General features: G+C 44.1%; 1 protein-coding gene across 14 annotated transcripts in view; it reads right to left on the bottom strand.

Annotated features, from left to right (window-relative positions):
- The window catches only part of LOC122540892 (transducin-like enhancer protein 3), a 73,761-nt gene extending 61,527 nt beyond the window's left edge, over positions 1–12,234 (bottom strand). For 13 of the 14 annotated variants that reach the window (XM_043677140.2, XM_043677144.2, XM_043677141.2 and 10 more), the window contains exons 1-4: positions 11,496–12,233; positions 11,224–11,321; positions 10,805–10,868; positions 10,131–10,175 (exon numbers count right to left, since the gene is read on the bottom strand). In XM_043677140.2, coding sequence (XP_043533075.1) covers positions 10,131–10,175; positions 10,805–10,868; positions 11,224–11,321; positions 11,496–11,519 — 231 coding nt within the window. In that variant the 5' untranslated portion in view covers positions 11,520–12,233. Of the gene's footprint in view, positions 1–10,130; positions 10,176–10,804; positions 10,869–11,223; positions 11,322–11,495 lie in introns of all 14 variants that reach the window. The other variant, XM_043677153.2, reaches the window with a different exon arrangement.
- Positions 12,235–12,593: the final 359 nt, after the last annotated feature.

Genomic DNA, 12,593 nt, shown 5'->3' with positions numbered 1-12,593 from the left:
GCTACTCGACAGCAAAGATGCTCCCAGAATCTAGAACTTTGTCCGAACTAAACTCTAAAAAGATGCAGAAGAGGAAAGTCTCAGCAAGTATGCCCAGGAGGGCTGCTAAGGCTCCAGTATGACCCTGCAGTTTCTTGGCCTTTAATGTTAATTTCCAATGTCCTGCTGCGAATAATTAAAAAAAACTGAAGCATTAGAGACAGATTTCCTTCCTCTTTAAAAAGGTTCTTCAAAAGAGCATTGCAATGGAGGAGAAAGGGAGAGGACTGGGTGGGATGACACGTAAGGTCATTTGACAAGATCACCAGGAAGAGATCTGGATTGGAAGGTATTAAACCAACTCCTGTGGCTTGGAGCTGTCACAGCAAGTAGTATTCCTGGATGACCACCCAAACCAGCAACTTCGCATTTAACTAGAAACCAGAGGATGTGTGCCAGTGTCACAGATCCACAAATACGTGTGCACATCAGTCTGAGTGAGAGGATGAACAATGCGAATGACAGATTAAAAATGAAGAGAAAACATGAGCTGGCAAGGCCCATTACACTACACCATCCATTAAGTGAATAAAAACAAGCCCCAGAGCACTGGTGGTCACACTCCTGCTCCACAATTATCAGCACTTTCCGCTGTCTAGCACCATTTCAAGTGCTCACTTCAGTACTCCCGTCAAAAGCATGGTGAAAGCTATTTGACCTTACACTATCATTAGGAACTGAGAAGTGAGACAGAGTATACGTACGGGTGGGGGAGGGACAGGAAAAGGGGAGAAAAAATGAGCTGAGCACAGCCCTCCCTCCCCCCAGTGAACATATACACTTGAATAATTCTTGCAAACATGTCATTTAAGTGGCTGGTGTTTATGATGCCACAAGGGAAAAGAATCAAAGCAGTGAGCAGTGTTTGTTGAAGCTAAGGAGACTCCAACAACCATTTCAATTAATAGCCATAAATCGCATCTATAAAAGATATCCTTTCATGCTGAAAAAATGTCAAAGCACTTTATGCAATGAATTACTTTGTGTACACAAGTCACTGGAGTTCACGGTGGCTCAGTGGTTAGCACTGCTGCCTCACAGCACCAGGGACCTGGGTTCAAATCCTACCCTTGGACAACTGTGTGGAGTTTGCACATTCTCCCTGTGGCTGCATGGGATTCATACCACAATCCAAAGATACACAGGGGAGGTGGCTTGGCCATGCTAAGTTGCCCCATAGTAACCAGGAACATGGTGGATTAGCCATGAGAGATGCTGGGTTACAGGGATGGGGTAGGATTCTCCTCAGAGGGTCAGGGCATACCCGATTGGCCAAATGGCCTGCATCCACACCATAAGGATTCTATGATTCACAAATCATAGAATTGTCCCCATCATCTCCCATCCCAGCAGCCACACTGTTCCTACATTCCCATTAGTAACTATGCCCCATAAACTAGCATGACTGAAACAAGCTAACTGGTCACGTTGCTCTTGTGGGAGCTTGCTGTGCACAAATTGGTTGCAGATCTCCCATCTTAGTGACTGCAATCAGTTCAAAACTAATTAATTTATGACAGATCCTCTCAACAAAAACGGATCAGAAAATCTTTAAAAAAGATTCACTTTGGAAACTAAGTGCCACTATGTGCAATCAGCAATACCCAGCACCACTGACCCACCAAAACACACAAGGAGCGGTCTCTTCCCGTCTCAGCAATAAAGCAAGGACTAGAGGATAATGGGGGTGTCATGATCAAACAATGGACTGGAAATATAGGGACACAGGCTGTTGTATGCCACTTTCAGGTCAGTGTTGAATTTTATATCCTTCACCAAATCAATATTTATTACAATCATTCTTGAAAATAGTAGCACTTACTATATTTTCTTTAAAAACCACAACACCAGGTTATAGTCCAACAGGTTTATTTGGAAGCACTAGCTTTCAGAGCACTGCACCTTCATCTGGAAGCTTACCTGATGAAGGAACAGCACTCCGAAAGCTAGTGCTTCCGAATAAACCCGTTGGGACTATAACCTGGTGTTGTGTGACTTTGTCCACCCCAGTCCAACACCAGCACCTCCACATCATGGCTACTATTAAATATGTCATCACTGTCCTCTTTGGGAGCATTTGATGTTTTAGATTATAAACAAGTCAGTTAAGAACAATTAAAAAATCCTAATGTGAGGCAAGTCTGCAGAACAGACAATCCTGGAGCAATGCCAGCCTGTCTCCACCATTTAGGACGGAATGGACAGCTCAGAACGAAGCCTACTCTCACTGACACGACCAGAAAAGTTACTTCTTGGTGTCAGAGTGATACATCAACCTCTCCAGCCCAGAGATCTCTTGGCATATCCAATCTCTTGACTGTCTCGATTCTTATCGCCCCTCCACTGGAAGTCACATCTTCAGTTGCAGAGAGCTAAAACTCTGGAAATCACTCCAGATCATCTCAAATCAAACATTCAGGAAGATATGCCCCTTGACTGAATTATATGGGGCGTTTGCCCTACGTCAATGTCAAGCTTTGTTGGATGGGAATCCTACAGAGTGCCTCAACATGTTGTACATGTTGATGAGGTCACTTTTGGAGTACTGTGTGCAGTTCTGGTCACCCTGCTATAGGAAGGATATTAAATCGGAGGTGGTTCTGAAAAGATTTACCAGGTGTTGCCACGAATGGGAAGACTCGAGTTCGAAGGAAAGGCTGGAAACCTTTCTTCACTGGAGCATGAGGTTTATAAAATCACTGAGGTGCATAGATAAGGTGAATGATGAGGGTCTTTTCCCCTGATGGGGACATATTTTAAAGTAGAAAGATTTTAAAAAAAGACATGAGGGACAACTTTTTTTTTCCCAAAAGTGATTCACGTGTAGAATGAGTTGCCAGAGGAAGTGGTGGATGCAGGGGTAGTTACAATATTTGAGACGTTGAGACTAGGAAAGGTTTGGAGGGATATGGGCCAAACACAGACAAGTGGGACTAGTTTAGTTTGGGAACATAGTCCAACATGGACTGGTTGGACCGAAGGGTCTATGTTTCCATGCTTATGACTCTACTATATTCAAACAAAGTGCCACTTAAAAAGGCAAGTGTTGTTGCTGTAAATTTTTTTATTGGGGCAGGATTGGGATATAAAATGGGAACAAGATGTTACTATTTAAAGTGTTGCAGGATGCGTTTAAGAGGCAGTAACTTTGCCAGCACTTTTACCTTATAACATCCACGTGTAATGTGAGAAGTGCAAAGAATCACAATTGCTGCTTAAAACACAGAGAAGGCTTGGGAAAAAGAGAGAGAAGAAACCAACAGAGGGCAGGTGTTGAACAATGTACACAAAGCTTTTTATTGCGTGCTCCAGGCCACTACCAAAAAGTATCTACGATTCTATGTATCCTCTCACTGCCCTGGTTACTAGCTCATGCTCTCTCCCAAAGCGGTTAACACCAATCAATGTGCTCACCCCACCCCACCCCCTAACCCTAGATGTCAGATCCCACTCGAAGCTCCAAACTAAACCATCCCACAAGGTAGAAAAACAGCAGAGTGGCTGCACTCCATTTCCCAGGCAGAGTCAGGGTTCAGCACAGATGGACAATGAAATGGACAGCTCTGAGGGAGGGTCACTTGACCCGAAACATTAACTCTGATTTTGCTCCAGAGATGCTGCCAGACCCACTGAGGTTTATCAGGAATGCCTGATGTGGTGTCAGACAGACAGGTTTGGAAGATAGGACACTGCTTGAAATATTCACCAGCCCTACCCCAACCCACTCGCCACTACACAGACAGCTGCTTTGATTCCAGGATGGTTTGCAAACTTACTCCCACTGCTTCACCCCACCCTCAAAACCTGTCTCATCATCTCTTAAATCTCTGCGCCCTTCCAATTCACACCACTGTCACACCGAGTCTTCATCATCCCATCAATGGCTGAAATCACTGATACCAGTCCAACCCCTGGAATTCCCTCCCACCCTCTCCTTCCTCACCTTAAAAATTCACCACACATTTGTTCAGACATGCTAACATCTCAACTCAGCAGTTTCCAGTGATATGCTTCAGGACTCATTGCTACTTTTTAAAAAAATGGTGCTACTGAAACGCAAGTTGATGTTTACAAGGATAAGCCATTGGTATCCCATGATAACCCCTGGGGTAATCCTGCTAGAATTACAAAGGCAGGCCTCTGGGAGGGATCAATTTAAACAAAACCACTAAAGAGTAACAGCACCCAAGGGGAGTTTGGAATTTGCTGCATGTAGCACTTACCCACTCTCTCTTTGCCCCATCCCCTACACACACCACCCCCTGCCAAACACCACGAGTAACCATGGCACAAACCCATCCCACCCCCAACAGGTCACCAACTGAATAAACACTCAGCAACATAATTGCACTGTCTTCCTTAAACTTTCATCTTTGCTCATCTGTTTGTTATGTTTTGTAAAGGCTTAGGAATGAAGGTTCTCACCCAATGTGAGCACCACATGTATAACAGAACCAGGGATGCAGTACTGAAGGAGTACCACAGAGCCAGAGGCACAGTTCCCTCAGTGGGAGGTAAAATCAAGGCACTGGCACCAGCTGTGGGAGTGTTCAAACCAATATCCCTCCCTCAAGGTTATCAATTAACAACAGATCAGTTACCAGATTTTAATCGAACAGCTCAGGAGATTCTGGTTTTATGCTCCTAAGTTGGAAGATGGGGTCAAGATGTAGGAAGGATTTTAACAAGCTCAGTACCAACTTCATCCCTCCTAGAGAGATTCAGATAAAAGTTGATCCTGCCCCACAGTCAGCTCACAACTTCTTATGGGATCTTACTGTGAGAAACTGCGACCCCAATTTCCCTAAAGAACAATGGGATGTCATCTTCATATTGTACAAAAGGGAACTTCAAAAATGTTGTTTGAGTGATTGGAAAGGACATAAAATGCTATGCACTGTCTCAGATGCTCCAAGTTATAGAGATCTTACAGCTCCTACATGCTAGAACTCGGTCAGTCTCGGGCTGATGGTCAATAAATGCTGGGAGACATGCGACAATTCCTACATCCCAGGGACTACATTTGAACAGACCGTTATATATAGAGGCGCGTAGTAGCTCAGTGGTTCGCGCTGCTACTTCACAGCACCATGGACCTGGGTTCGATTCCAGCCTCGGGTGACTGTGTGGAGTTTGAATATTCTCCTCATGTCTCTGTGGGTTTTCTCCCACAATCCAAAGAGTGGCAGATTACAATGGATTGGCCATACTAAATTGCCCATAGTGTCCAGGTATGTGCAGATTAAGTGCATTAGTCAGGGGTAAATGTAGAGTTATAGGGTAGAAGAACGGGTCTGGGTGGGATACTCTTCAGAGGGTCAGTGTGGACTTGTTGGGCCAAACAGCCTGTTTCCACAATGTAGGGATTGTATGATATAAAAACACAAGATACTTTAAAGAATAACACAGGGGAAAAAAAAAGTGAATTAGGGGATAAACTCGATTCATCCATCACACACTGCAATTTTTTGACATCTAGACTGAGTGTCATCTTACACAACCTAAAAACTCAAATTCACCAGTTGAAACATTTTCCAAAAAGAAAAGCATAAAAAAGGAACATCTTAGAATGAGGGATCAATCATTTTTAAACAGTGTACAGAGGAGTGCAAATCTTTGGAATGCTGCTCCCTGGAGAGCCAGTCATTGGGTATTTTCAATACAGAGATGAATTTTTGGAATCCAAGGGGAGACAGGGCAAGGAAGTGAAGCACAGACAGAAGACCCACTTGTGAGAAGAGTCTGAATCAGGGAGGGCACAGTTCAAGAAAGAAAAACAGGGATCTCTCACTGAAGTTGGAGGGGAGGTGAAACTGGGCTCGACTCAGAGGTTCATGACTCTGTGGAAATAGAGCCAGAATCGTTGAACATCAAGGTGACAGAGGTAGCTGGATTCTAGACAAAAGTCAAAAAGGTGATCACGGGCAGGTGGGTGTGTGAAGTAGAGACCACAAATAGATCGGCCTTAAATCTTACAGAATGGCAGAGCAAGCTCGAGGGACCAAATAGCCTTCTCCTGCTCTCTCTCTCTACGCTGCTGGATGTCCTAAAGGCTGGAAAACGTACTGCTCAATTGCAAGTAACCTGCTTTTGGAGGAAAGCAGGAAGAGACAAATCAGTACAACTCCATCCTTTCTTTGTATCAGGACCCAGGCCAACGGACACAGTCAAGTCCCCAAACTGTGAACACCAGGTTTGGGCTAAGGATGGGAATGGTCCAGAGACACTGAACAATGGACCTTTGAACAACTGTCCATCCAAGACCTCCCTTAACAAAGAATTCTTCACTTACAACAACAGGGTGTTAGTGTTTACTGAAAAGTGACTGTTTCTGTTAGACAACACCCAGCATGCACTCCTCCAGTAACCATGGCAATATGCTGGGAAACAACATGCCACAAGTCCAATTGCAGGCTGGGAAATTCCAGTGATACAAAAGCTCATTAGCTCAGTTATTCTGCACTCCAACACAAAACAGCAACCAGCGAGGACCACTGCAAAAGCCAAAATCACGTACAGCCGTTATTATTGTTCAAAATAAATCTCTCAGCTCCGTTAAAGGAACAAGACTAATGGATTATTATCTTGTCATTCTTGAAAGTTGCTTCATTGTTTTCCTGATCTTTACAAAGAAAGCTTTGTTTAGACAGGGCAAAAGATATAAATATTCAGTGGCAAGGGCTGGTGAGAGGTGACAGAGACAGGGATGGGATGTAGGGGCTGCTGGGGGGTGGGAGACGGAGGGGTTGGGAGGTTAAAAGATAGGGAAGGGGCAAGTTCAGAGAATTTGGAAAGGTGGAGAGAAAAAAATGGAACAGTTCCACTGAGGGTCTCTAACAGGTTGCACTTGATTAATACAAATCTACCAACAATAAACCCCATACTAACCGAAAGCCGGTGTGTGGAAATGGATGTGGACAAGGATGAATCGTATTCTGTAAAGGTCATTGCGACTAGAGAGATTGTGAATGCGCAAAACATCACAACACATAGACTGTGGTCTTGACACAGGCCTCCCATCCCATCTACAGTCAAATAAACTAAACACGAAGAAACCAGAGACAGAGTCTTGCTGTGCTTGTTCAAACTGAGAACACAGCAGCTAGATAGACACCAAGTTCCAACTCACTAACATTGATCAAGAATTCCAGAAGAAAGAGAAAAAAAAAAGTCTCAAAACCACATATTTTACAAGCAATAAGATCAATACTACCCTTAATTCTGAGCTGGAAGGTTTCCTTTCAAAGTTTCATTCTTGGGCACATGGAAAGCAGTTTATTGCCGGTCCCTTAATGTCCTTGAGCTCCCTAAAGCAGAGGGGTCAGCTTGACCATTTCAGAGGGAAACCTGGAGTTAACCAGCTCGCCGAGAGTCTGGAGTCACATGCAGGCCAGACCAGGCAATAGACAGCAACGTTCCTTTCTGAAAAGGATGACTGTGATCCAGGTAGAATTTCTGCTATACTCCAATAGTTTGAGGATCAGGACTGAGGGCCTGCTGCATTGCTGGGTGTGCCAGACGTTCAGTCACAAAAGTCAAACCAAAGCCCTGCCTGTCCTTTAAGTGAATGGTAAGATCCCATGGTGCTATTTTCATAGAGAGGCAGAGTTCTTCCTGGTGAACAGGCCAATGTTTATCGTTTAACTTGCAAAATTGGTGAAAGGAGGCTAACCAGTAAATTTATCACAGTCTTGTTCGCTTCCAAATCGGTTACGTTGTAAATAATTCACTGACATCTGCAGAAGGTGAAAACAATGTTTAAAATGCAATTGCTCTCCAGATTGTCTCTCACAGTTACAAGGATACGGCTGCAGCAAGAATCATAGAATCCCTACAGTGGGGAAACAGGCCCTTGGGCCCAACAAGTCCACACCGATCCGCCAAAGAGTATCCCACCAAGACCCATTCCCCAACCCTATTATTCTACATTTTCCCCTTACTAATGCAACTACTAATGCACCAGCCCTGAACACAATGGGCAAGTTAGCACAGCCTATTCACCTAACCTGCATATCTTTGGACTGAGGGAGAACACCAGAGCACCTGAAGGAAACCCATGTGGACACAGGCAGAACTCCACACAGACAGTTGCCCGAGGCTGGAATCAAACCTGGGTTCTTGGGTCTGAGGTAGCAGTGCTAACCACTGAGTTACCGTGCCGCTAAGTGGTCAGTGAACAGACACCCACAAACTCTGCCCGATTCACACCAAGGGCTGAATTGAAAAAGTCTCGATCAGGAGTCAGACTGTTCGCCTCAGCACCCCAGGCCGCCTCGCACCAGCCGCAGCCGCACACACGTCAATAAATCAAAGAGCAGGAGCCACCGAAACATTTCCCAAAAATCGGCAGCTCTGCGGAGAACGAGAGCTTGCATTCCTGCGATGGTTTTTACTGTACCGTGACCTCAGGAAGCCAGCAAAGTATAAATCATTGTCATAACATTGACAACACAGAAGCTGATTTACATGAAACAAGCTCCCAGTAACTGGATAATCTGTTATTTCATCCCTGCCACCCATCCCAAAAAAAAACGTTGACAGAGGGAAACATTTTGCCCAGAGTTCTGGGAAGAACGACTCCGTCCTTCAAACAAAAAAGAAAGCATCCCCATCAGTGCAGTAAACCTCAAAAGGTCCACAGATTCCAACCAACAGGTGAAAGAATCATCAGCAATACAGTGGCAGATCCAGCCAGTCCTCCAGGCAACTCCCTGCTGGACAAAAAATAAAAACGCCACAGCAATGACAGCAAAATCAATGGTAACCAAAACAGAATCTGTTCCAATCTAGTGATCTTCACTCCAGCAGGCACACAGCCCCACCCTGATAGTATCTTATCCACTGAACACGTCACATTCCAACACAGCACTCATTTCTCCCTTGAAGTCATTTCAGATCAGTACCAGAGGGAAAAACAGCATTTAAAAAAAAAGCTAAAAAAGTGACGGGTACCAGAGAAAACTGGAGACAAACATAACTGACAATAAACTTGTTGCACAAGAAAGGGCAGGAAACATGCTCAAGATTGAAAACAATCAAATGGACTAATTTGACATTCACTGGTTTGTGAATACACTGCATCAACAAGTTAAAGGTTGGTCAAATTCCGAGCCAACAGGGATAAAAGGTCTGTAACTGCACAGTTACAGGTAGCTACGGGCAGAGAAAAAAAATCTTTTACGGCCCTTGGGCTTGCATACATAAAGAGAGCAAGAGTGTTGTGGAACAGGTCAGGGAAGGGAGCAGTTGAACAAGCGCCTGAATATTACTGGAGGCTTGACCATTTAGATGGGACCACTATGGAACACTCCCCATTTAAAGACTCAACAAAGCAAATTGAAAAAAAGGAATCTCAGTTTGGATTCCTGGCTTTTTTTTTTGCTCATGAACCTCCTCTCTTTGCTTGGCTTCAAAGTATCAACTTATCACTGGACTGAAATTCCTCAAGCACCATTGAAAACAAACAAGATATTTTTTAAAAACTTACTATAATTCCCTTATTAAAGGTGGAGAGAGGAAAGGCCAAATACAATTGCCCCCAAAACAAGCTGTTTTTTTTATTCATGGAACATCCCCTCATTAATTTTAAATGCCTTTGACATTGAAAGGATCGCTGAGCTTTTATAAAGAATAATATGTAAGGTGGGGACTGATCCCTTCCAAAGCCTGCTTGGGAGAGACAAAAGGAGCCCTGTCCCTTTAAGTCCCTGACTGATTACCCAAGTTTCACATTACCTCCAATTAGTAGCACACAATGCTACTTGGGAAAGCAGGACTGACTGATGTTTGAATTGGAGCACTGCAAAATGAGTTCTCTTCAAAAAGTGAAGCTGTTATCAGTCAGAAGCAGATTGCAGCCCCAACTTGTGGCAGAAAGTGGAACTGCCATTCACAACTCAAAAAAAAAACTATATCCAAACTATTCAAAACAAACCCCAAATTTCACTCCCCCTGCAGAAATAGGGCACACAAAGACCAATCGAACCCTCCACCTGTAAAATCACGGGGACCAGTTTTATGCACAGCCAATACTCAAAATTACAGCAATTCATCTTCCCATCCCAAAGGAAACATTTCCACATTGTTCTTACCTGCTTATGCATCTCAATATTCAACCCATAAGACATCTCGTAATACTGAAACAATAAAAAAATTGTCAATGCATTAAATTTACATTTTGGGATGTTTGAAAATCTCCCTGCAAATTTCCCACTTGTCTGTTGTTTTCTGTGTACCATCAATTGATTTCCACCTAAATTTGATTTTAAAGATTCCTGCTTCCATCTCTGACTGCCTCCTTTTAATGAACAGCTGTGGTGATGGAAATTATAAAATTGTTCACTCATAGACCACGTGGACAGTATGTTTACCTTTTCAAAAGAAAATCATCCAAATACTGTTCACTCAGATGTAAAGGAGAGCCGAATGTTTAGTAACTAGTGTTATTCCACCACAAAAGGGAGGTTAACTACTTACAACTCAACATTAGATTGTAATTTAAAAGTATTTCCCAAATTCAGCAACAATCCCCAGCACAATGATTTAAAATCTTGAAATTAGCAAAACAGACAACTGAATAAGTTTGATTGAGTTGGTGTCAATGGTTATGTCATGTCCTATTTTAATCAGCTCGTAATGAGGGCCAACAAATTTACTGACAAATATTCACATGGATTAACACAGGAACATCCCGGATTGAAAAGAGAGACAGAAATAATTTTTTTTGGGGGGGGGGGGGGGGGGGGGGTAAAAGAAAGAGACTTACCATAACATAATGACGCTGCATCTCTGTTTTTTCGTTTGCCAGTTTATCACATTCCATTTTTAAACTGAATTAAAAGAAACCGTAGAGGAAAAAGTATCAATTTCAAGGGGTTCAGGGAACCGAGACTGTGTCAACACATTAACCAAACAATGAACTGACATCACACGCTGAATAATTTAAAAGCTTGTTTACATGGCATCTACTAACCTAAACAAAGCAAATAAATTGCTCACTGCTTTATTGCTCAATATTATCACTTTAAAATACAGTCTGCTTATTATCTAGTGAATTGTAAATGGAAGGGGGAAGTGGTGTAGGGTGAAAGATAGATTTTGGGGGGAGATAGGGGGTGATGGACTAGATTCTGATCGCTTCCTCTCTTGAACCAACTCAGCGTAAACACCATCGAATTGACCCACCTGTGATACTGAGCTTGCAAGAACTGAAATTCTTCCTTGATGCGGTCGCACGATTCCGCCACGGTGAATTTAAATGGTTGAGCAGGTTGATGAGGAGCCTGCAAGTACAAACAGCATTTTTTAAAAACAACAAAACCTCCGAATCAACAAACACCACTCACTCGATACCGGCGCAATCAGGTGCTAGTTACGTCTAAGAGCAACAACAAAAACTCTCGCTATTCAAGTTAAGAGGATTGTTTGTATCAAAAGAGAGTGTGAAACACACTTACCGGGTGCCTGCCTTGAGGATACATCTTTTAAACAATGTATCCCCGATTAGGGGAAGGGGTAAAAGGGGAAAGAACCCCACGGGAGGGGGAGAAGAGGGAGATACAATTCCAACGATCGATGAACAAGATGCAAGCCCACAACACAAGAGAAAAGCTGTGAAGAGTCTACGGCCACGCCGCTCACGATCAGAACCACTCCCAATGCTACACAACAAAGCAGCAAGTCCTCCGGGCTGCAGGCGAGGAGATTTTGTTTAAAAAAAAAGTCCCTTTGTGCTAAAAGACGAGGGGAGCTCCGACAGCACAGTTTGGATTAAGGGAGCTCATGGTACAACAGTCAGTCAGCAGCGACTCCGGCTGAGGTGGGGGGTTGGGGGAAAAGCAAAGACACAATGTGTTTTTTTTTGTAAAAACAAAAGGATCAGCTTCTCTTCACACAGAGAGAGACAGAAAAGTCGCGATTCAGTTTCCTAAAACAGAATGGCAGCGTGGTCCGGAGGGAGGCAGAGAAATGGGGGGGGGGGAAGGAAGAAGAGGAGGGCGATAGCGTCCACTTTTTTTTGCGAAGGTGCGGCCGGGCAATCTGGAAGTTTGTGCCGGGATCCAGCTCCGTCCTCCTCCTGGAGGATCGGCTCAGCAGCCGAGGGGAGAGGCTCGGAGCTGCGGGGCGACGGCGAATCCCAGAGCCGCAAGCCTCGACGGAGAGATCATGCTCGCTTCTTCCGAGCTGATTGGGGGGGGGGGGTGGAAGAGCGGGAGGGCAGGAGTGTGGGGGGGTGGGGGTGAATCGAGGAGGAAGGGAACACGGAACAACAGCCCAAAAGAAAACCAGCAGCGAGGAGGAAATTGCAATAATCTTCAATGAAGTTCAGCGGCGATTGTTGCAATTGACATAATCCCAAACCGATTTCTCTCTCTCTCTCTCCACCTTGTAATTGCAATTCTATTTTGCAACAATATTTGTTACTGTTACAGTTTTGTAGCAAGACGACAGACAGGGATTCTTTTTCCTGCGAATTGGGAACGATCAGACGGAATGCCACACACAGACAGAGCCACAATCCACACCACGCGGCTTCCCCTTCCTTTGCTTTCCTA

This window comes from Chiloscyllium plagiosum, unplaced genomic scaffold (assembly GCF_037043375.1).
Source record: "Chiloscyllium plagiosum isolate Xiang-an unplaced genomic scaffold, Cpla_swu_hap1 HiC_scaffold_39, whole genome shotgun sequence".
Lineage (NCBI taxonomy): Eukaryota > Metazoa > Chordata > Chondrichthyes > Orectolobiformes > Hemiscylliidae > Chiloscyllium > Chiloscyllium plagiosum.
The sequence above is the reverse complement of the archived record's forward strand: the minus strand, read 5'-3'. Positions and strand labels throughout refer to the sequence as shown.